General features: G+C 45.4%; 1 protein-coding gene across 5 annotated transcripts in view; it reads left to right on the forward strand.

The window, feature by feature from the left end:
* The window catches only part of syne1b (spectrin repeat containing, nuclear envelope 1b), a 151,176-nt gene that overhangs the window by 45,387 nt on the left and 83,612 nt on the right, over positions 1-22,177 (forward strand). For all 5 annotated transcript variants that reach the window (XM_035743513.2, XM_035743516.2, XM_035743512.2 and 2 more), the window contains exons 28-55: positions 771-938; positions 1,273-1,449; positions 2,847-2,987; positions 3,216-3,376; positions 4,683-4,833; positions 5,066-5,196; positions 6,274-6,370; positions 6,783-6,881; positions 7,727-7,914; positions 13,599-13,722; positions 13,948-14,114; positions 14,377-14,530; positions 14,665-14,868; positions 15,191-15,362; positions 15,498-15,756; positions 16,363-16,542; positions 16,778-16,928; positions 17,120-17,278; positions 17,682-17,864; positions 18,125-18,226; positions 18,498-18,701; positions 18,944-19,151; positions 19,292-19,404; positions 19,663-19,868; positions 20,130-20,571; positions 20,918-21,090; positions 21,288-21,375; positions 21,792-22,013. In XM_035743513.2, coding sequence (XP_035599406.1) covers positions 771-938; positions 1,273-1,449; positions 2,847-2,987; positions 3,216-3,376; positions 4,683-4,833; positions 5,066-5,196; positions 6,274-6,370; positions 6,783-6,881; positions 7,727-7,914; positions 13,599-13,722; positions 13,948-14,114; positions 14,377-14,530; positions 14,665-14,868; positions 15,191-15,362; positions 15,498-15,756; positions 16,363-16,542; positions 16,778-16,928; positions 17,120-17,278; positions 17,682-17,864; positions 18,125-18,226; positions 18,498-18,701; positions 18,944-19,151; positions 19,292-19,404; positions 19,663-19,868; positions 20,130-20,571; positions 20,918-21,090; positions 21,288-21,375; positions 21,792-22,013 — 4,824 coding nt within the window. The remainder of the gene's footprint in view (positions 1-770; positions 939-1,272; positions 1,450-2,846; positions 2,988-3,215; positions 3,377-4,682; positions 4,834-5,065; positions 5,197-6,273; positions 6,371-6,782; positions 6,882-7,726; positions 7,915-13,598; positions 13,723-13,947; positions 14,115-14,376; positions 14,531-14,664; positions 14,869-15,190; positions 15,363-15,497; positions 15,757-16,362; positions 16,543-16,777; positions 16,929-17,119; positions 17,279-17,681; positions 17,865-18,124; positions 18,227-18,497; positions 18,702-18,943; positions 19,152-19,291; positions 19,405-19,662; positions 19,869-20,129; positions 20,572-20,917; positions 21,091-21,287; positions 21,376-21,791; positions 22,014-22,177) is intronic.

The raw sequence follows: 22,177 nt of genomic DNA on the forward strand, positions 1-22,177 counted from the left end.
TTCAGAACAATCTGAGATGTTGGGTGTCATGGCTTGCTGAAATGACATGGAAAGACCCATAACTTACTTACTTAGTTCTCGTCGTTCCAGATACTGTAGGACATAGGGCTGCAGCCATAGTCAGAATTGCATGTAGAACTCGATGGCTGCAACACTCTTCTGTTGCTGAAGTCTGTCTTTTGCAACAGTTTGTCCCATGAGAAACCTATCTCCTCCAGATTGACATTAGTGATCCTTATTACAGGTCCTAGCAGTGTCTATCTGGATCAATCCTGGAGCTGAATTATTCTATTAAATATAATCTCTGTCGTATTGAAGAATAGTCGAATATAAATCAACATACTGTTAACCAGGTATCCAGCGCTGTAGCATAACCCTTGTCCGGGCCACACAGTCAGAACCACAGCATTATATTGCACCCACATTCCTGATACTCTCCCTCTGTGGTTTCATCATCGATCCACTACTATCACTACCTCAAGGTGATATGTTATCGATTGTTTGGGTCAGCTCGGGTTCCTTATCACTGAGTGAGGCTGTTTCGCTTTCCTCTGTGTTGTCTCCAAGTCTGTTTGACCAACTTCCATGGTCCTTATAGCAAGAGTTGTTGAATATATTTTCTTCTTTAGTTTGCTCCACTGTTCTTGCACCTTGGTTTGAATGCGAGGTATCTCAGTAATTTTTGGTGTCTTAAGTCCTGCATTTGTTTTGTTTGGAAATGGGAATTCATTAAAAAAATATATATATTCTCTTGTGTTTTCGTCTCCCAGTCTGAGAAGTTGGTCCTGGCGGTGGGGGACTGTGTGCAGTTCAGGGAGGAGGTGCGTGGTACGCTGGATGAGCTGGTGCAGGGTCAGCAGGAGGTACACCAGGAAGTGACCAGGATACTGGACTCTGAGACCGTCAGGGAGGCCCAGCAACTGCTCCAGGTTCACCAGGTAAGTCGGACTGGAGTGGAGCACCACTGGCCGTCTATGTTAGATGGATAACTGGCCGCACATTGCTTCTGATTAGATTGAACTATTCTCAAAGGTTTATGCGATGTAAAATGATTGAGTTGGAGCAACAAACTTTGCCCTGGCTGTTGGAACTTTACATTGTATTCATGAAATAAAATGATGTTTTTTTTGTGGTTGTTGGAAATATCATTTTTCTTGTCATACTGAACAGTTGATGCATTCTTTTTTCAAACAGTAATACAGTATATGACATGTAAAGCATCTGCATGACATTCCAACACGTACACCTTGATTGTCTCTTGTCCGTGTGCAGCAACAGCTGAAGCGTCTGCGTATGAAGAGGAAGGATGTGCAGCAGCAGATCGCCAGGGGCCATCAGCTACAGGCTGAGGAGGGGCTGGGGGAGTCCTTACAGCAGGACCTACAGAGTCTGGAGACAACCCTCAGCAAGATGGACCACACCATGGACTCACAGGAGCAGGAGTTAGAGGTGACCTCTCTCACCAGAATGTACTGTCTGGGGTTATTGGAAATCCTCTTGCACAATGTTCCAGAGCTTTAGGGTCAGTTTCCTAGATACAGATTCATCTTAGTTCTGGACTAAAAAGCGGATTTAATTGAGATTGTCCATTAAAAGTGCTTCTCAGTCCAGGACTTTCTTTACCTGTGGTATTTTTCGCTGTGGATTAGAAACGACCTGTCTGCTCAAGATGTAACAATGCAGACCATATCAGGGTGTTAATAAGTGTGCTGAACGTCCCCATTTGTTCATCTGTGTATTACATGTATGTCCCTGTATGTCCCTGTCCCCAGGTGTCAGGGTGTCTGTGTATTGAATGTCTCTGTTTGTCCCCAGGTGTCAGGGTGTCTGTGTATTGAATGTCTCTGTTTGTCCCCAGGTGTCAGGGTGTCTGTGTATTGAATGTCTCTGTTTGTCTCCCAGGTGTCAGGGTGTCTGTGTATTGAATGTCTCTGTTTGTCCCCAGGTGTCAGGGTGTCTGTGTATTGAATGTCTCTGTTTGTCCCCAGGTGTCAGGGTGTCTGTGTATTGAATGTCTCTGTTTGTCCCCAGGTGTCAGGGTGTCTGTGTATTGAATGTCTCTGTTTGTCCCCAGGTGTCAGGGTGTCTGTGTATTGAATGTCTCTGTTTGTCTCCCAGGTGTCAGGGTGTCTGTGTATTGAATGTCTCTGTTTGTCCCCAGGTGTCAGGGTGTCTGTGTATTGAATGTCTCTGTTTGTCCCCAGGTGTCAGGGTGTCTGTGTATTGAATGTCTCTGTTTGTCCCCAGGTGTCAGGGTGTCTGTGTATTGAATGTCTCTGTTTGTCTCCCAGGTGTCAGGGTGTCTGTGTATTGAATGTCTCTGTTTGTCCCCAGGTGTCAGGGTGTCTGTGTATTGAATGTCTCTGTTTGTCCCCCAGGTGTCAGGGTGTCTGTGTATTGAATGTCTCTTTTACATTTACATTTACATTTAAGTCATTTAGCAGACGCTCTTATCCAGAGCGACTTACAAATTGGTGCAAACACCTATTTTTTTGTCCCCAGGTGTCAGGGTGTCTGTGTATTGAATGTCTCTGTTTGTCCCCAGGTGTCAGGGTGTCTGTGTATTGAATGTCTCTGTTTGTCCCCAGGTGTCAGGGTGTCTGTGTATTGAATGTCTCTGTTTGTCCCCAGGTGTCAGGGTGTCTGTGTATTGAATGTCTCTGTTTGTCTCCCAGGTGTCAGGGTGTCTGTGTATTGAATGTCTCTGTTTGTCTCCCAGGTGTCAGGGTGTCTGTGTATTGAATGTCTGTTTGTCCCCAGGTGTCAGGGTGTCTGTGTATTGAATGTCTGTTTGTCTCCCAGGTGTCAGGGTGTCTGTGTATTGAATGTCTCTGTTTGTCTCCCAGGTGACCCTGTCTTCGTGGCAGGAGTTTGACGGTCAGCAGAGGGCAGTGCAGGAGTTTGTTACAAGGACCCGCTCTGTCATGGACAGAGACCTCAACTTCAGCAGCCCAGAGAGCCTGGCTACTGATCTGGACCAGTCCAGGGTGAGGGAGAAGTACATTTTGTGAACATTATAGTGTGGCATTTGACACTTGAAGGATAGTTGACAGTTGGCAGGGCTGTATCATGTCTTTACATTAAAGGTTTGCTATTCAGGCTACATGTTGCGATGTGAAATTAAGATTTTAAAACCTTTCAAGAATAATTCAACTTAGTCATATCGCAAGGTGTCAGTCACATTCTGACTCTCACATTCTCCATTGTCATAACAGGTCCTTTTAAAGCAGAGTGACGCAGAAGCCTCCACGGTGAACACCTTGTTAAGGAAAGCAGCAGAGATCCAGCTCGGCCCAAAGAACAGCACCCTGCTACAGAAGCAAGCCCGCTCCCTCAGTGAACAACTGGACAAAGTGGAGGCTGGCCTCAAGAAAGAGTAATACAACACCTCCTTGTCGAGGTTCTGATCTGGACCTGTATTCATAAACGCTCTCATAGTAGGAGTGCTAATCTAGAATCAGTTTTGTCTTTTAGATAATAATGATTAATATTACATGGACAACATGACCCTAGATCATCACTTCTACTCTGAGAGACTTTATAATTTTTTTTTTTTAACCTTTATTTAACTAGGCAAGTCAGATAAGAACAAATTCTTGACGGCCTAGGAACAGTGGGTTAACTGCCTGTTCAGGGGCAGAACGACAGCTCGGGGATATGAACTTGCAACCTTTCGGTTATAAGTCCAACACTCTAACCACTAGGCTACCCTGCATACGGGCCCTGAATTATATTTGTTGTGTTGCCTACCTACGCAGTTTTATTGTATTAGTGGTTTTCCCTCAAGATCCAAATTGAACCAGGTTGTCTCAGTCGCGACCCAATATTCGCATCATATTTTTATTCAATGGGAAAGAAAAGTATGCTATATTGACAGTAAATGTCAATAATTCCATATTTATTTTACCAGGTAAGTTGACTGAGAACACATTCTCATTTACAGCAACGACTTGGGGAATAGTTACAGGGGAGAGGAGGGGGATGAATGAGCCAATTGTAAACTGGGGATTATTAGGTGACCATGATGGTTTTAGGGCCAGATTGGGAATTTAGCCAGGACACCGGGGTTAACACCCCTACGATAAGTGCCATGGGATATTTAATGACCTCAGAGAGTCAGGAGACCTGTTTAACATCCCATATGAAAGACGGCACCCTACACAGGGTAGTGTCCCCAATCACTGCCCTGGGGCATTGGGATATTTTAAAGAGTAAAGATCTTTAAAGATAAAGAGTGCCTCCTACTGGCCCTCCAACACCATCTGATCTCCCATCCAGGGACTGACCAGGACTGACCAGGACCAACCCTGCTTAGCTTCAGAAGCAAGCCAGCAGTGGTATGCAGGGTGGTATGCTCTGGCTTGCTGCTGGCTATTAATCATATTCTTAATGAAGAACATTGGTAAACTCACTGGTTTGAGACCACAAAATTAACAAAATATGCTTCTAATATGGTGATTGAAGAAAAATATTTTCAGAGATTAAATGATTGTAAAATGTAGTTTCATTATAATTTCTACACACATTATACGTGTTCTTAGTCATTAAAGTTCAGACGGAGTGTTTTTTCATCCCAGCAAAAGAAAACATAAATAAAAAGTCTGACACCTGCGACCCATTCAAAACCTCCCGACCTACCAGCTGAGAATCACTGAGCTAAATGAATCGTTCTCCTTTTCAAGTGTCAAGGCTCTTGATGGGATGAAGACTCAGTGGGACCGGTTCGGGACAGAGTTTGAGGCCTTCTCCTCGTGGATCTCTGAGAAAGAGAAAGAGCTGGATGCTTTAAAGAGTTCCACTGCTCCACTTGGACAACAGATCAACACAGTAAAGGTACTGTCAGCAACCTCTGCATTTCATGTATGTTTCAGCACATTTTCCCTAGACGGTATGCACAACATGTTAATTGTTTCGAAGATTTTCCATCTTTGATCCAAACTTAACTTGAATGACCCCATTCCAACAGTAAAACCTTTGTTATTGATCTGACATTTGAGAAAAGTGCTAATTAATCAACGTTAGCATTTAGTCCCCTAACAATCTTTATCCTCCCCTCTCCTCCCAGGCGGTGGGTATGGAGCTGGGGGACAGGGTGGAGGTGTTCTCCCAGCTAGAGGCAGACTCCCAGGCTCTGGCCCAGTTTATCTCCTCTGGGGAGGCAGCCCGCGTCAAGGCCCGGCTCACCCAGATTGGCAGGTACTGATTTGTGGATTTTTTTACCTACCTTGGTTGAATGCACTGACTGTAAACATCTAAATGCGATGTAAATGGGCATTTATCTGGATAAGAGCATCTGCTAAATTACAGAAATGTTAATCTTTTTAAACATAAATATTTGTTTCGTAAGCAGCAGCAGTCCATGACGGTGGCTTAGGTGTAATGGTGTGGGGAATGTTTTCCTGGAACATGTTACGTCCCTTGATACCAATTGAGCAACGTTTGAACCCCACACCTTGTACAATCCATTCCCCAAAGAATATAGGGCGGTTCTGAAGGCAAAGGGTGGTCCGACCTGGCACTACACTGAGTGTACAAAACAATAGTACATTCATAAAACTGAGTTGCACCCCTTTTGCTCATCAGAACATCGTCAATTCGTCGGGGCGTGGACTCTACAAGGTGTCGAAAGCGTTCCACAGGGATGCTGGCCCATGTTGACTCCAATGCTTCCCACAGTTGTGTCAAGTTGACTGGATACCCTTTGGGTGGTGGACTATTCTTGATACACACTGGAAACTGTGAGCATGAAGAAACCCAGCAGCGTTGCAGTTCTTATCACACTCATACCAGTGCGCCTGACACCTACTACCATACCCCGTTCAAAGGCACTTACATCTTTTGTCTTGCCCATTCACCATCTGAATGGCACACATACACAATCCATGTCTCAATTGTCTAAAGGCTTCAAAATCCTTCTTTAACCTGTCTCCTCCCCTTCATCTACACTGATTGAAGTGGATTTAACAAGTGACATCAATAAGGGATCGTAGCTTTCACCTGGATTCACCTGGTCAGTCTATGTCATGGAAAGAGCAGATGTTGCTAATGTTTTATACACTCAGTGTAGATGGGTATACCTAATATACTGGTCACTGACTATATTTTGACATCTTGTTCTGGAACCTTTTACAAGCATTTCGCTACACCCGTGATAACATCTGCTAAACACGTGTATGTGACCAATAAAATGTTATTTCATTTGATTTGAACCTGTGTGTTTATCTTCTACGTTGTGCTACAAAAAGTTGCTGAGTATTATCTTTTCATCTTCAGGTACTGGGAGGAGCTGAGAGAGAGTGTAGACCAGTTAAATGGACAGCTACAGGAGAGTTCCTCCACACAGCACCGCTTCCACACCAGCCTTGAAGAGGTACGACTGACAGAAAGAATCTTGGCTACTCGAGTAACCTTGGGAGAACGAGACATCACTGCTAGAATTACCACTAGCTACCTATATGTCACCTCTAGAATCAATAAAAATATCCCTTAAAAGGATACTTCGGGATTTTGGCATGGAGGGCTTTAATCTACTTCCACAGAGTCAGATGAACTCGTGGATACCATTTTTATGTCTCTGTGTCCAGTATGAAAGAAGTTAGAGCTAGTTTCGTGAGCCAATGCTAACTAGTGTTAGCGCAATGACTAGTAGTTTATGGGTATCTGCTGACTCTGGGGAAGTAGATAAAGGGCCTCATTGTCAAAATCCCGAAGTATCCCTTTAAAGGTGTTGGAGCAGATGATGTATGTCAAAGTCAATGATTGTCTGAATTATTTTAATAAAGGCCCAAACAACTCTTGGTGATCTCCATGAGAAACTGGACCATCCTGTCACCTCCTGTACCTCCTCGTCAGAGACCTACAAAGGACTCCAGAACCACATGGTATGTCTTTCATTCACTCTCGTTTCATCATTACTATATACTGACTGTATCTTACTAACTACTTATTTAATTACTTACTTAGGTTAGTTCATTATCCTAATTTCATGTCAGACATAAGACCACAATTGGCTCCCTCTGCTATTTCTTCTCCTTGGAGATAGACATTTTTAGCTTGAAAGTTCAGATCATGTCCCTGGCACACTGCCACCTATGAGGTTCTGCCATTTTACTGACAATATTGTCTCGCTGTCTTTTCCCTAGTGTTGTCTTTGTAGCGCTATATACAGTGCCTTGCGAAAGTATTCGGCCCCCTTTAACTTTGCGACCTTTTGCCACATTTCAGGCTTCAAACATAAAGATATAACACTGTATTTTTTTGTGAAGAATCAACAACAAGTGGGACACAATCATGAAGTGGAACGACATTAATTGGATATTTCAAACTTTTTTAACAAATCAAAAACTGAAAAATTGGGCGTGCAAAATTATTCAGCCCCCTTAAGTTAATACTTTGTAGCGCCACCTTTTGCTGCGATTACAGCTGTAAGTCGCTTGGGGTATGTCTCTATCAGTTTTGCACATCGAGAGACTGACATTTTTTCCCATTCCTCCTTGCAAAACAGCTCGAGCTCAGTGAGGTTGGATGGAGAGCATTTGTGAACAGCAGTTTTCAGTTCCTTCCACAGATTCTCGATTGGATTCAGGTCTGGACTTTGACTTGGCCATTTTAACACCTGGATATGTTCAAGGGGGCCGAATACTTTCGCAAGGCACTGTATAATATATGGTGTTGTTTTAGTAAAATGTTCTATTTCATTATGTGGTTTTTGCTTTGTATCCCCCAGGATGTGTGCCAGAGCTTGGAGAGGCTGAAGGCAGCCTTCTTGTCCCTGTCTGCTGGGGCACGTAGACTCAGTGACAGGGAGCAGGCTGAGAGGGCCGTGGCAGCTCTACAGACCAGCTATGACCAGAGTCTACGGCAGGCCAAGGACAAACAGACCACACTGGAGAAACTGCTGTCTCTATGGCAAAAGTAGGAAGGCTGGGCTGGAGGGAGACATTTTGGGCAGGTTTTCCAGACACAGATTATGCATAGTCCTCAATTAAAGCATCTAAAGAACCTCCATTGAAAGTGCTTTTTAGTCCAAAACTAGGCTTAGTATGAATCTGGGAAACTGGGCTTTTAGCTCTGAAACACTAGTTTTTGTACATTTATTAATTAACTTCTTATGGCTCCGTTAACAGAGACGATATGACAACAGCCAATGAAAGTGCAGGGCGCCAAATTCAAACAACAAAAATCTCATAATTAAAATTCCTCAAACATACAAGTATTGTACACCATTTTAAAGATAAACTTGTTGTTAATCCCACCACAGTGTCCGATTTCAAAAAGGATTTACGATGAAAGCACACCAAACGATTATGTTAGGTCAGTACCTAGTCACAGAAAAACACAGCCATTTTCTTCATCAGATGACACTCATAGGACTTCATGTTACACAATACATTTATGTTTTGTTCGATAAAGTTCATATTTATACCCAAAAATCTCAGTTTACATTGGCGCGTTACGTTCACTAATGTTTTGCTTCCAAAACATCCGGTGATTTTGCAGAGAGCCACATCAATTTACAGAAATACTCATCATAAATGTTGATGAAAATACACGTGTTATGCATGGAACTTTAGATAAACCTCTCCTTAATGCAACCGCTGTGTCAGATTTCAAAAAAGCTTTACCGAAAAAACACACCATGCAATAATCTGAGTACGGCGCGCAGACACAAAAAAAAGCAGTACAGATACCCGCCATGTTGTGGAGTCAGTAAAAGTCAGAAATAGCGTTATAAATATTCACATACCTTTGATGATCTTCATCAGAATGCACTCCCAGGAATCCCCGTTCCACAATAAATGTTTGTCTTGTTCGATAAAGTCCATAATTTCTCCCCAAATACCTCCTTTTTGTTCACGCCTTGAGTTCACAAATCCAAATTCACAACGCGCAGGCCAGACGAAAAGTCAAAAAATTCCATTACAGTTCGTAGAAACATGTCAAACGATGTATAGAATCAATCTTTAGTATGTTTTTAACATAAATCTTCAATAATGTTTCAGTGCTTTCATCTCTAGGAGAAGGAATGCGTCTCCTTTCTGAGCGGTATGACGGCTGCGTGGTCCCATGGTGTTTATACTTGCGTACTATTGTTTATACAGATGAACGTGGTACCTTCAGGCGTTCGTAAATTGCTCCCAAAGATGAACCAGACTTATGGAGGTCCACAATTTTTTTTTCTGAGGTCTTGGCTGATTTCTTTTGATTTTCCCATGATGTCAAGCAAAGAGGCACTGAGTTTGAAGGTAGGCCTTGAAATACATCCACAGGTACACCTTCAATTGACTCAAATTATGCCAATTAGCCAAGCTGTTTAAAGGCACAGTCAACTTAGTGGATTCAGACCCACTGGAATTGTGATACAGTGAATTATGTGAAATAATCTGTCTGTAAGCAATTGTTGGAAAAATTACTTGTGTCATGCACAAATTAGATGTCCTAACCGACTTGCCAAAACTGTAGTTTGTTAACAAGACATTTGTGGAGTGGTTGAAAAACGAGTTTTAATGACTCCAAACTAAGTGTATGTAAACCTCCGACTGACCCTGTTTCGATACAGGTGCATGATAATGGTCCATTCTAAATCAAAACAAATTTCACACATATATTATTTAGTATATGTAAAGACAACAATTAATCGAGAATAATCTGATGGTTGACAATATTAGCCTATCACTTATATATTATCACTTGTGAATGATGCCCAGCATAAGAAACAATACCTTTTTTTCACTTATTTTTCTAATCATAGTAATGTAGCCTAGCCCACAGGCCTATATGTTTTAATAAGGTTCTTAAAACTTCTTAAAATTAAGCACATTAATCCGCTTTACAAGGGGTGTAGAGCCCAAGTGGCATACATAAGCAGCACGTGAGTTTCAAGTTTGGGGAGGATAATTTCACCATTAGAAAATGCACCTTTTTAATCAAAACATTACATGCATAATTGCATTTGCTGTCACTTTTGATAATGGTGTTTTCCACAAATGGAACATTTGCGCTTATAGCCTACTACCATGTGCGCATTACTGTGCTTATAATGTGAAGAAATAGCCTAATAGTTGATCAACATTTGAAGTTAAATGTTCTCATCTGTTGTGTCAGGCTCGTTGCGTAAATTTTTTTTTGTTGATGCTAGTGCTTGTATTAATTTGGGATCTATCGCATCCCACAACTGTCCCAGACTATGTTTGAAATATTTATTTCTTGGACAGAATAGAATAGGTTGACTTTTGTTCTGTGGGAGATAGTAGATTGACATAGGCTGGGGCTTTTGCTGTTCGTTAGGCCTACTCATATTGTTGGCTGAAGAGAAGCAAATTGGGACAGTTCTTCCAATATATTCAATATGCACCTCGTAATTGGATAAGGGCTTGTGCAGTTGCATCCCCAATGTGTCTGTCTTCACTTGTAGCCTGTGAGAAAGATCCGATCACATGATGGAGCCTGAAGCACTCAGGGAGAAGAGCACAGCGGCCACTGGCCGCAAAATAAATGTAAAAAATGTAGGAAGCTTTATGGCCACACAAAGGGGATGCCGTCGTGAAATAATAGGCATTATCAAGTGCTTGTCAAATTGTGAATGAGTGACTGATTTAGTGTGTATAGCCTGTGCAAAAAAAACAAAGCAGAGTTCATGCCTTTCAAGCAACCTTTTTCAAATCATCATTAGTCGCATCATGCAGCCTTACAATGTATTAAAAATCAAAACATATAGCCCAACGTTTGTAGAACAACTAAAGATTCTAAATGAAGCATATAGCAATACTTATTTGTTTGTTAACCGCTGAACACGTGAACTCTGCTCGCGGATCCAGCATCGGTGGTGGCTCTGGTGCGGGACTTTGCCCCTGCCCAGACCGTGGGTCCGGCCATGGAGCCGGGTAGAACTCCGTGCCCGGACTGGGCCTCAGCGCAGAGGAGGGCCCCGGCTATGGAGCTGGGTTGAACGCCGTGCCTCGACTGGGCACCGGTGCCGAGGGAGGCTCCTGCCATGGAGCGGGACTGGACGCCATGCCTGTACTGGACATCGGCGCAGAGGAAGGCTCCGGTCTTGGAGCGGGACTGGACACCGTGCCTGGACTGGACATTGCCGCCGAAAAAGAAGGCTCCAGCCATGGAGCGGGACTGGACGCCTAGCCTGGACTGGGCACCGGCGCAGAAGATGGCTCTGGCCATGGAGCAGGACTGGACGCCATGCCTGGAAGCTCCGGACCATTGACCCTCGCTGTAGGTTCCGGACCGTTGACCGCCGCAGGAGGTTCCAGACCGTGGTCTGTCACAAGAGGTTCCGGACCGTGAAGCGTCGCCAGATGCTCTGGACTGGGAACCGTCGCTGGAAGCTCTGGACTGGGGGCCGTCGCAGGAAGCTATTTGACTGGGGATCATCGCCGGAAGCTCTGGACTGGGGACCGTCACCGGAAGCTCTGGACTGGGGATCGTCGCCAGAAGCTCTGGACTGGGGACCGTCGCCGGAAGCTCTGGACTGTGAACCTTCGCCGGAAGCCTGGTGCGTGTCACCAGTCCGGTGCCACCTGTGCCGGCTCCACGCACCAGGCTTCCGGCGAGGGCGAGGAGCAGGCACAGGACGCACCGGACTGTGAAGGCGTACTGGAGGCCTAGTGCGTGAGGCCGGCACAGGTGGCACCGGACTGGTGACACGCACTTCAGCGCGAGTGTGAGGAGCAGGCACAGGACATACCGGACTGGGGAGGCGCACTGGATGCCTAGTGCGTGGAGCCGGCACAGTTGGTCCGGACTGGAGAGGTGCACTGGAGGCCTAGTGCATGTAGCCGGCACAGGTGGTACCAGACTGGTGACACACAGGTGGTACCGGACTGGAAAGGTGCACTGGAGGCCTAGTGTGTGGAGCCGGCACAGGTGGTACCGGACTGGGGAGGTGCACTGGAGGCCTAGTGCGTGGAGCCGGCACAGGTGGTACCGGACTGGGGAGGTGCACTGGAGGCCTAGTGCATGGAGCCGGCACAGGACGTACTGGGCTGTGGAGGCGTACTGGAGGTCTGGTGCATAGAGCTAGCAGAAATTGTCCCTGACAGATGACACACTCCGCACGGCGAGTGCGGGGATCTGGCACAGGACTTACTGGGCTGTGAAGGCATACTGGAGACTTGGTGCGTAGAGCCGGCACACATGGTACCGGACAGATGACACGCTCCTCAAGGCGAGTGCGGAGAGCTGGCACAGGACGTACTGAGCTGTGGAGGCGTACTGGAGACCTGGTGCGTGGAGCCGTTTTTATCAGACTGCTAGCAAGCTCCTCAGGATGAGTACAGAGAGCTGACTCAGGTGGCAGCAAACTGATGACACGCTCCTTAGGGCGAATGTTGTGCATCATACACCAACACAACAACTCTCTCATTTCTCTCTTCTCCAATTTCTCCATTAACTCACTGACGGTCTCTGACTCTCTCCGCTCACTCTCCTCCAATTTCTCCATCTTCTCCCAGATTGGGTCTGGTTCACTCCTCGGCTCCGCCGACCACCCCGTGTGCCACCCCCCAAAAAATTATTAGGGCTGTTCTTTGGGCTTTCGTTGTGGCCGCGAACCCCGGCGTCGTCGCTGTCTTTCCCTTCTCTCCTTGCCTTCTGCTTCCAAGGAAGGCTTTCGTGTCCTCCCATTATTTCCTCCCAAGTCCAGGATATCTTCTCCTCCTTGATCTCCTCCCAAGATACCCAGGACACCTTCTCCTCCTGGCACGCTGCTTGGTCCTGATGTGGTGGGATCTTCTGTCACGATTGTCGAAATAACATTCGGACCAAGGTGCAGTGTGATATGGGTTCCACATCTTTTTATTAGTGAAACGCAAAAAAACAATAAAGAGCAAACCACACGTGAAGCGATGGAGTGCTCACAGGCAACTACACATACACAAGATCCCACAAAGAAACAGTGGGGAAATGGCTGCCTAAATATGATCCCCAATCAGAGACAACGCTAAACAGCTGTCTCTGATTGGGAACCATACCAGGCCAACATAGAAATAAAACAACCTAGATTACCCACCCTAGTCACACCCCGACCTAACCAAAATAGAGAATAAAAAGGCTCTCTATCGTCAGGGCGTGACAATGAGTGGCTTGTGGAAGCCAGGATATGCTCAATGTGTTAATTAATGGTCCATTACCGTGAGACCGACAGTTATTTGTTTGACAATCACCGGCTGACAAAACTTAATGACCGCCATAGCCCTAGGTTGGAATAATACTAGGAAATTGTGAAAATTATGATAATGCACTTTTAGTGTAAGCTCTGTTTGAAGAGACTGCCTGAAATGTCATCCTGTTTTGGTGGGATTGAATTTTGGTACATTTGTTAGACCAATAAGAAAGAGTTCCAAACCTCTCTGCCAATAACAGCTAGTTTTCAGTTTTCCCCTCCCACCTCAGACCAATCTCAGACAGCCCTAGCAAAATGTTGCTTGAGAAATTGATCTTTGCTAAGAAGCTTTTTTTGTTTCTTTTTGAACATTTTAATTGAAAACAATCACGGTAGGGCACTTAATTGTTACCCAGAAATGATTTGATATTGAGATAAAAATGTCTGCATTGGATCTTTAAACTTGGATACTTTGTTTCAGGTATGAGAAGGATCGTTCTAGCTTTGTATCCTGCTTGGAGAGATGTGAGTCTACATCCAAACCTGAGAGCCATTGCCTGCCTGCAGATAAAACAAAGCTACAGAGTGAGCTGCAAGTCTTGCAGGTACTGTAAATTCATCCATTTTGAATTTTTGTTCCTGGACTGATCCTGCACACGATTCCATATGTAATTAGGGCCAGTTTCCGAGACTGAAAGCCGAGATTAAGCCTGAAGATTCTCCATTAAAGGTGTTTATTGGTCCAGAACTAGATTTAATCTCTGTATGGGAAATAATTTTGTTGAAAGGCTTGCTGGAGTAGATGCTCAACAAAAGCTTGTCTTCTGTAGGATTTGCAGTATGAGGTGGTGTCGCTGGAGCCCCTCCATACTGGCCTGGTGACCTTAGGAACATCTCTGTACCCCACTGCTCCAGTGGAGCGGGCAAGGGAGCTTAGAGAGGACCTGGAGCAGCTGAAGAAGAGATGGAGCTCCCAGAATGAACTCATCCCTCACAGGTCAGTCAGAAGATGGTGTGTTTGTCGCTCGGTTCAGCAGTAACACATTGATTCAATCAGGCTGCCTCCAAAATGGCACCCTATTCACTATATGTCTATGTCGTGCACTACTGACTACAGACTGTCATTGTTGGCAGATGGATCCTGTACATCTTCCAAATCAAGTCTGTTTTGTCACATCACATTTCCAACATAATTAGGTCTTACTACTACTGCACAGCACACAGTTGATAGATTTGTCTGTTATTTGCATACTGTACAGAATCCAGGAGCTCCAGAGCCACCTGTCCCAGGTGGAGCAGTTTGACCAGGCCCTGCATACGTTTTCTCAGTGGAGTGAGACGCTCCTTTCCAACCTACACTCAGCTTCCCAGGTCAACATCACAGACCTTCAGCCTGCTGTGGCCCAAGTCAAGGTACGAACTACGGTCAACTGGTCAATAATGTTTTTTGTTTGTTTGTCTGTTATACTGTAAGATATCTGTAATATCAGTGTTATATATGACATCTCCTCTTCCTACTCCTCTGCATCCTATATGGTCTTCTGTAGGAGACTCTGGCTGCACTTCAGAAGCAGAGCGGTGTGAGGGAGAGCCTGGTGCTTCAGACAGAGGGTCTGTGTGCCTCGTGTGATCCCCAAGATGCTCAGCTCCTCCAGGGGAGACAGGGGAGCTGCCTACAGCCCTACCTGGAGGCCCAGCAGCTGGCTGAAGTCCGTCTGGACTGCTTGGAGAAGCTAGAGGCCTTGCTGGAGGTAAGATATAGGCTGAATAGGGGGGCATAGGTCCTACAACATGACCAGACAACATGTTAAGGTAAGCTTTGGCTGGCTAGCTTGCCTTAGTCCTGCGTCCTTTCTTGGTCATCATTTCCGAGTACCCAGATGTCGCTGAAACCTGTTTAAGTAAACATTCAATAAGTAGGAATATGGTTAGGTTTAGGGGTAAGGTTAGGGTCAGGTTTAAGGTAAGAGGTAAGGTTTGGGATAGTCATTCAAAAGTTGTTAAATAGAGTGTAAGGGGTTAACATGTTGGAGTTAAAAAAACACAGCCTCTCTTATGCCTCCCTTCCTACAGACCCACGGTGCAGCTGCAGGGGTACTACGAGGCCTGAGGCAAACGGTGGAGAGCGCAGGGAGCTGGGACCGGGGTCGGGTGGAAGAGCTGCAGCGAGAACTGGAGGCCATCGTCCCAGACATCAGCAGACTGGAGAACCTGGCAGCCAGCTTGGACAGCAGCCTCTGTAAAGGTATTTTTATGATTGATTTAATTTCCTATTATTTATTTGATGTATTTGTTCCTCTGAACTGTATTGCTACCCTGCACTTTGTATCGCTACATTGTACGGCGTGTTGTACAAATAAAGTTTTGATTTGATTTGAAGGCCACCTACACGTGGTGAGCAGCACTGCAGAGGGAGGCACCCGGACGTCGTGCCGGGTGCTGGCTGATGGTCTTAGCGGAGAGCTAGACATGGTGAGGAACCTGGTGGGGACCAAGCAAAGTGAGGCAGAGGCTTTGGGAGCGCTGTGGAGCTCCTTCAGGCAGAGGAAGGAGCAGCTGCTGAAGAGTGTGGAGGACATCGAGGAGAAGGCGGACCACCAGAGCCTCAGAGAACCCAGCCCACTTGCCCTGCAGCAGAGGTAGCTACAGTTTAATGCTAGTGTCACAAAGAGCAGAATTCAAACATGAAATTGAACACGTTTAACCTGGAAGACGGTGTACATCATGCATATTGATGTCAATGGTTATGCAACTGGATCTCAAGTTAGGTTTTGGGCCATACCCTGCTACTCTCTATCTCTTCAATACTCTCTAATGCAGGGATCATCAACTAGATTTAGCCGCGGGTCGTTTTATTTCTTGAGCGGATCGTCATGGGGGCGGAACATAATTAGGAACATAATTCCTAATTCCTAATAAATTTAGCAAATTGACAAGAATCCCAAACAGACATATTAGTTGACTAAACCATAATATTTTCAAACCTTGATTACATTGTATAAGATCACATACAGTAGTATATCCCCTCTATTATGAGTGGGAATAGTTTGGAACAGATTCCCAAAATGAAAATCACTTGGAGCTGATTTGCTTATTTTTTCATTGGAAACTTGGGGGGGCCAAATCAAATCACCCACGGGCCAAATTCAGGAACCCAGTTGGGGAACCCTTCTCTAATGTGTGAGTTGTGAATAGCTGACTGTAAATGAGTCCCTCCTTCTTCTCTCATTCTCTGTGGTATCCAGGCTGCGGTTCTTCAACCAGCTGGAGGATGAGCTCCAGTCTCACCAACACGAGGAGCAGTGGCTTAGGGACAAGGGCCAGCAGCTAGCCCAGAGAGATGCAGAGCTGGCTGGGGAGGTTCTCCGAGAAATCAGCCTCCTGGAAACCACCTGGGAGGACACCAAGAGACTCATCACTGACAGGTGCGTAGGTCTCTGTCATCTGCATAACATAACATAGAATAAAGACCAAACTATCACAAAGCCTCTAAACTAATCAGGGACATATAATTATCAGACCCTTTAAGAATGGGAAAACTTAGCAAAACTGTAGCTCATCCAAGAGACCATATGAAACTCACTCAAATCTGAGAGCACTAACCCCCCCCCCCAAAAAAAAAAATTAATCCTATAGTAAGAGTTGTACGGTTGTTGGCAGACAGGAGCAGTGCAGTGTTCTGGTGGAACTGATGAGAGAGTACCAGAGCTTGAAGACATCCATAACAACCATCACAGAGAACACTGAGGCTGTGGCTGACATTGGTTCTGCTCTGAAGGACCATGAGGAGACCAAGAGAGCGCTGTCTAAGGTTAGGATAATGACATTCATCTCAGTTCTCATATAAACTTGTGTTAAACATTAGTACACTGTTACCAGCTAGTATCTTGTTATTGCTACTATATTGATACAGTGAACTTCAAAATAAAAGTAATCACTTCAAAATAAAAGTTTTTTTGTTGCTCTTCTTTCTCACTGTTTTCCCATTCTTCACCTGTGCAGCATGAAGCAGCGAAGGCGGAGACGTCAGCCAGGCAGAGTGAGCTCGACCAATTTTCCAGTAAAGGGAAGCAGCTGTTGAGTGAGCTGAAGAAGATCTCAGACTGTGAGACCCAGCTAATGAGGAAGGACATGGAGACACTGGTGGACCAGTGGCTCGATGTAAGTCTACATTGCCAGCCTTGCCATGAAGAGTTTAGGTCATCCACTATTGGTGTGTTGTTGCTGTGCTGTATGTTGATTGTTAAATGTTGTTTTTATGCACCTGCATGCCAGCCTACATCATTGCCCCTTGTGGGATATTCAGTATTTTGAATTGAATAAAAAACAAGAGGTACAATAGTGATACAGTCCGTTGGAGTCTTGATTTGACCTTTTTAATCTGACCGTGAGGAGCATAGGTGATCCCCAAATGTTCTCCACAGCACTCAAGTTCCCTCAAGTTCCTTCCATGAGTATTTCAGTTTGTCCATCTCTGTTTGTGCAGGTCCTCTTCAGGTGTTCCTTGGTCTTCCGTGATTTATTTTGCCCCACAATTTGGGGAATTTGTCCCTTTACATTACAGGTGTCGGAGAGGGTTGAAGAGAACATTGAACATCTGATCCAGAGCTTGGCGTTATGGGACGATGTACGCCAAATCAGCGAGGAGATCGAGGGATGGACAACCAACTCTGTGATGGAACTCAGTGAGAGCCTGAACAACCTCAACGACAGCCAGCGGATGGAGACCAAACTCTCTGCATTACAGGTATATATATATATATATATATATATATGGTATGATGCATTGAGACACACCACACACAGATATACAGTAAGATGGTCCTTCTATACTACCCTTCAAAACGGGAGAATGGTGGAGCTAAAGTTGTCTGCTAAATGATTCTGTCATTTTTCAGATACTGCATCCCAAATCCACTAATCATTCAATCCTTTCATTTCTGCAAATCCCAAATGCTCAAACATATAGATGAAATCAATTTTTCCATTTTCTTCCCTTATTTATAGGTGGAGATGGGAAAAAACGAGCACAAGCTTGTAAACCTGCAAGGGAAAGTGTCAGAACTGAAGCATCTCAGCCGTAACCAGGAAACTCCATCCAAACTACAGGTGTTGCTCATTATTATTTTGAAGCCCAGACGTCAGACATCTATAGCTTTTGAAAATCTTGTTTGAAGTTATGTATGTTGAAGCAAACTTTTGAACTAACTGACACATTGTGAGTTTCCTAAAACCTTTGAAGAACTGAGATTATTTGTAGTCCATTGGTAGGCAATGAATGAACAATAGTGCTACGAACATTTTGGGAAACTCGTGCTCAGTCGGTTTGCCCCATACAACTTCAGAAGGGAGCTAAAGATCTTCTGTATGTTTCTATCAGGTGCTGGAAGCAGACTTGAGGAAGAAGATGAGCCAGGTGCAGAAGCTGTGTGAGCAGGCCAGGGGAAACCTCCGGGACTTCAGCTCCCAGAGGAAGCAGCTAGAGGACTACATTACTCAGATGTCTGATTGGCTTAAGAGCATGGAGCGATCCCTGACGAGCTCACCGATTGGCTCTGACCCAGAGGACATCTGCAGAGTCAAGGTGGGTAGATATTGAATTGAAACAGCTTTTACCTGAGAACGTACTTGACTCAGTCCACTTGGCCCTCTTGTGATCATAGGGAATCCAACACGGCTCTCCACTTCACTATTTTCTGTGCAAGGCCTTTACCTCTTTCCAGGAGTTCCTGACTAAGTTATTTTTCTGAAGCGCTCACACGTGTTATTCTGTATATTATTATTGCTGTAGGTGTGGAACTCATATGTGTGTGAATTGCATGACAGGACCTCCAGAAGGACCTTCAGAACCAGCAAGGCAGCATAGATTCTACCAGGGAGAGCCTGAACACTCTTTGTCGGAAGTACCCTTCTGAGGAGCTGGCTGGGCTGGGCAGTGCCCTCACTGACCTCATCAAGAGCTACGAGTTTGTCAACCAGCTCTCCTCCAGGACCCTGGCCTCCCTGCAGCACGGCCTGCAAAAACACTTCAATGGTGAGAAGGACTGAATTGATGGATGGATTGATTCATCTATCGATATATATCTGTTCTGCACAACACTACTTTATTCTATTCTGCAATATTCTACAACCATGACGAGGATGATGATAATCACTGTCTCTCTTGTTCTGTAGAACTGGTTCGGGAGTTCCACAACTGGCTGTCTGGGCAGAGGGAGGTAGTGAAGGAGTGCTCTGACCGATCAGGAGACACTAGCATCGTGGAGCGCAAACTCCAGAAGCTAAAGGTACAGTCCGAACACAACATATAACCCATACAACCCTTAACTATACCATTAATCCTCAGTCTCTTAAAGTAGGTTTCCCCGGACGCAGATTAAGACTAGTCCTGGAGTAAAATGAACATTTTTCCATTGAGTCTGTTTTTTTTTAATTCTAGGACTAGACTAAATCTGTGCCCTGGAAACTGGCAGTTAATTGTTAATTACTTGTGCAAGTGTTGCCCTGTCACATACAGTATAAAGATGTGTCCTCCTATCGTTTAGGGGGCTCTGGAGCGTGTGGAGGAAGGGGAGGTGCGTCTGACTCAGGTGTGTGAGGAAGGAGAGAAGCTCCTTCTCCATCTCCCTAAGGCCAGCGCTGGCCAGGTGCAGCATCACCTCTCCTCCATCCAGCAGGACTGGGACAGCTTCGTAGAGCAGTGTAGACTCAACCAACAGGCCCTGGAGGACAGCACTGCACAACTAAATGGGTAAGAGATACTTGGGATGGATCTCAATAATATAAAGAGACTTCCTCTCCTTTCCCCTCATCTTCACTTATCCAGGCCTATCCAGGTGTTGCTCTGTCCTATATTGTTCTTTCAGTACAGATGGGGCAAAATCAACTTCTAGAGGTAGAACTATAGAATATTGAGATGCAGCCTTGGAGCCTAAGAGTAGACCTGAGGGATACAGTCATAGATGTCTATGAGTCTGTGACTGTTAAATGGTGATATATCTCTGTCTGTCAGGTTTGAGGGGCGTCTGAAGAGGCTGAAGCGTTGGCTGGAGCACATGGAGCAGAGGCTGAACACAGAGCTGCCTGAGGAGAAACACAGGGATCCTGAGAAGGCAACACTGGAGAGGGTGGAAGGATACCACCAGGACGTGCTCAAAGAAAGGGACTCGTTCGAGCGACTGTGTCAGGAGTCGCAGGCCCTGAACGAAGGTGGACGGGGCGACGGTGGCGAGACGCGGGCGGCTGCAGGGCTGCAGTCTCAGCACCAAGGTCTGCTGCGGAGGGTGAGGGAGAGGCTGCGGAGCTGCCAGATGACCCTACAGGAACAGCAGGCATTTGAGGAGACCCTGCAGAGCACCTGGTCCTGGCTGAACGGTGTACAGGAACGACTGGGGAGCCTCAAAAGTACACTGGGGAACAAGGAGAAGCTGGAGAAGAGGCTGGGACTTGTACAGGTCAGACAACATGACAAACTGAAGCTGATGTAGCCATGATAGAGACATTAATTCAGGGGTTATCATTTTATATTTGTTGGTTACTTTACCCCCTATTACATTTACCTCAAGTACCTCATGTGCAACTAATCATTAGCCTATGTTCTTATGAGTCCTCCCAAGTACCCCCTTGTGGACAGGCCAGGTACCGCCAGGGGTGCTAGTACCCCAGGTTGAGAACCACTACTTTGGGATAACACGAGCCATGGAAGGTCAACGTTTCAATGAGGAAATGGTCGACATGGATGTTGAACAAGTCTTCAACCAGTCTAAATAAAGTTTGCTTTGCTCTTCCTGCATGTTCCAGGACATCTTGCTGATGAAGGGCGAGGGCGAGGTGAAGCTGAACATGGCGGTAGGGAAGGGCGAGCAGGTCCTGAAGCACAACAGTGTGGAGGGACAGGAGGCCATCCGCTCCCAGTTACAGAACCTAAAGGATGCCTGGGCCAACATGCTCATGACCGCCATGAGTTGTCACAGGTACAGTACGCTGCCCGTTTACCCCGATACAACTACAGTGAATCTCTTGCTGCAGTTTGGAGTAGCACAATACATGATGTTATGTGTATAACAAGCTTCTCACTACCCGTAAGTATGCTCCAATCTTCCACGTCTCTGTGTGTGTTAATCTGTGTGTTTGTGTGCTTGTGTTTGTTTTCTTGTGCTGACCAACCCAGTCGACTAGAGTGGACGGTGGCCCTGTGGAGTAGCTACCAGGAGAGTAAGGGTCAGCTGCAGCAGTGGATGGAGTCTGTAGAGCAAGAGGTGAGATTTCGCTGTGCACACTTTTAGAGATTGGGACTATAAGGTTCTATCACCATTTTTGTCAAAATTGAGTTATTGACATTGCCTTGTTCTCTTCAATGTTGTATACCATATAATACTAAAAAATACCCCAGTTCATGTTCTGTTCAAAATAAAACAAGATAAAAATTGCTGCCACTATTCAAACCAATGCGGGTTCGGAACATTAAAACCAATTATCTCAGAATCCTCTTTTAGCAGGTAGAACCTCTCGACTTATCTTTTCTTACTTCCACTGATTTAGCATATATCGGCTATTTAAACTACTTTATTGATTGAGATGTGGTTGTTTTACCTTCCTTACTTGAATGCGCTGCATGTAAGTTTCTCAAGATAAAAGCATCTATTAGGTGACTCAAATGTCAATGTAAATGTAGGTGGTTCTGGCGCTCGCCCAGCAGCCAGGCCTGAAGGAAAAGGCTTCTCTCCTGGAGCGTCTCAGAGCCCTGCAGGCTGACGTGGAGGCTCATACAGCACCACTGGCCAGGCTGACAGAGAAGGCTGCAGAGCTGCATGAGAAGACAGGCGACCAGGCCTTCGGACCAGAGCAGAGAATGGAGCTCAATGCTCACTTTGCTGATATCACCGCTGTCGTCAAGGTAATCAAGCCTTGCTCCTAAAGGATGGCAGTTAGATACATGCTTTTCTCCTTTGTGTAATAACCACCATCTAATAACTACATAAGTGCATTCAGTTCAAGCCTGACGATCTGTTTGTGTTAGTAAGCCTCAATTAATCTAGTTTGGTTGTTGTAATCGACTTG

This window comes from Oncorhynchus keta, chromosome 29 (genome assembly GCF_023373465.1).
Source record: "Oncorhynchus keta strain PuntledgeMale-10-30-2019 chromosome 29, Oket_V2, whole genome shotgun sequence".
Lineage (NCBI taxonomy): Eukaryota > Metazoa > Chordata > Actinopteri > Salmoniformes > Salmonidae > Oncorhynchus > Oncorhynchus keta.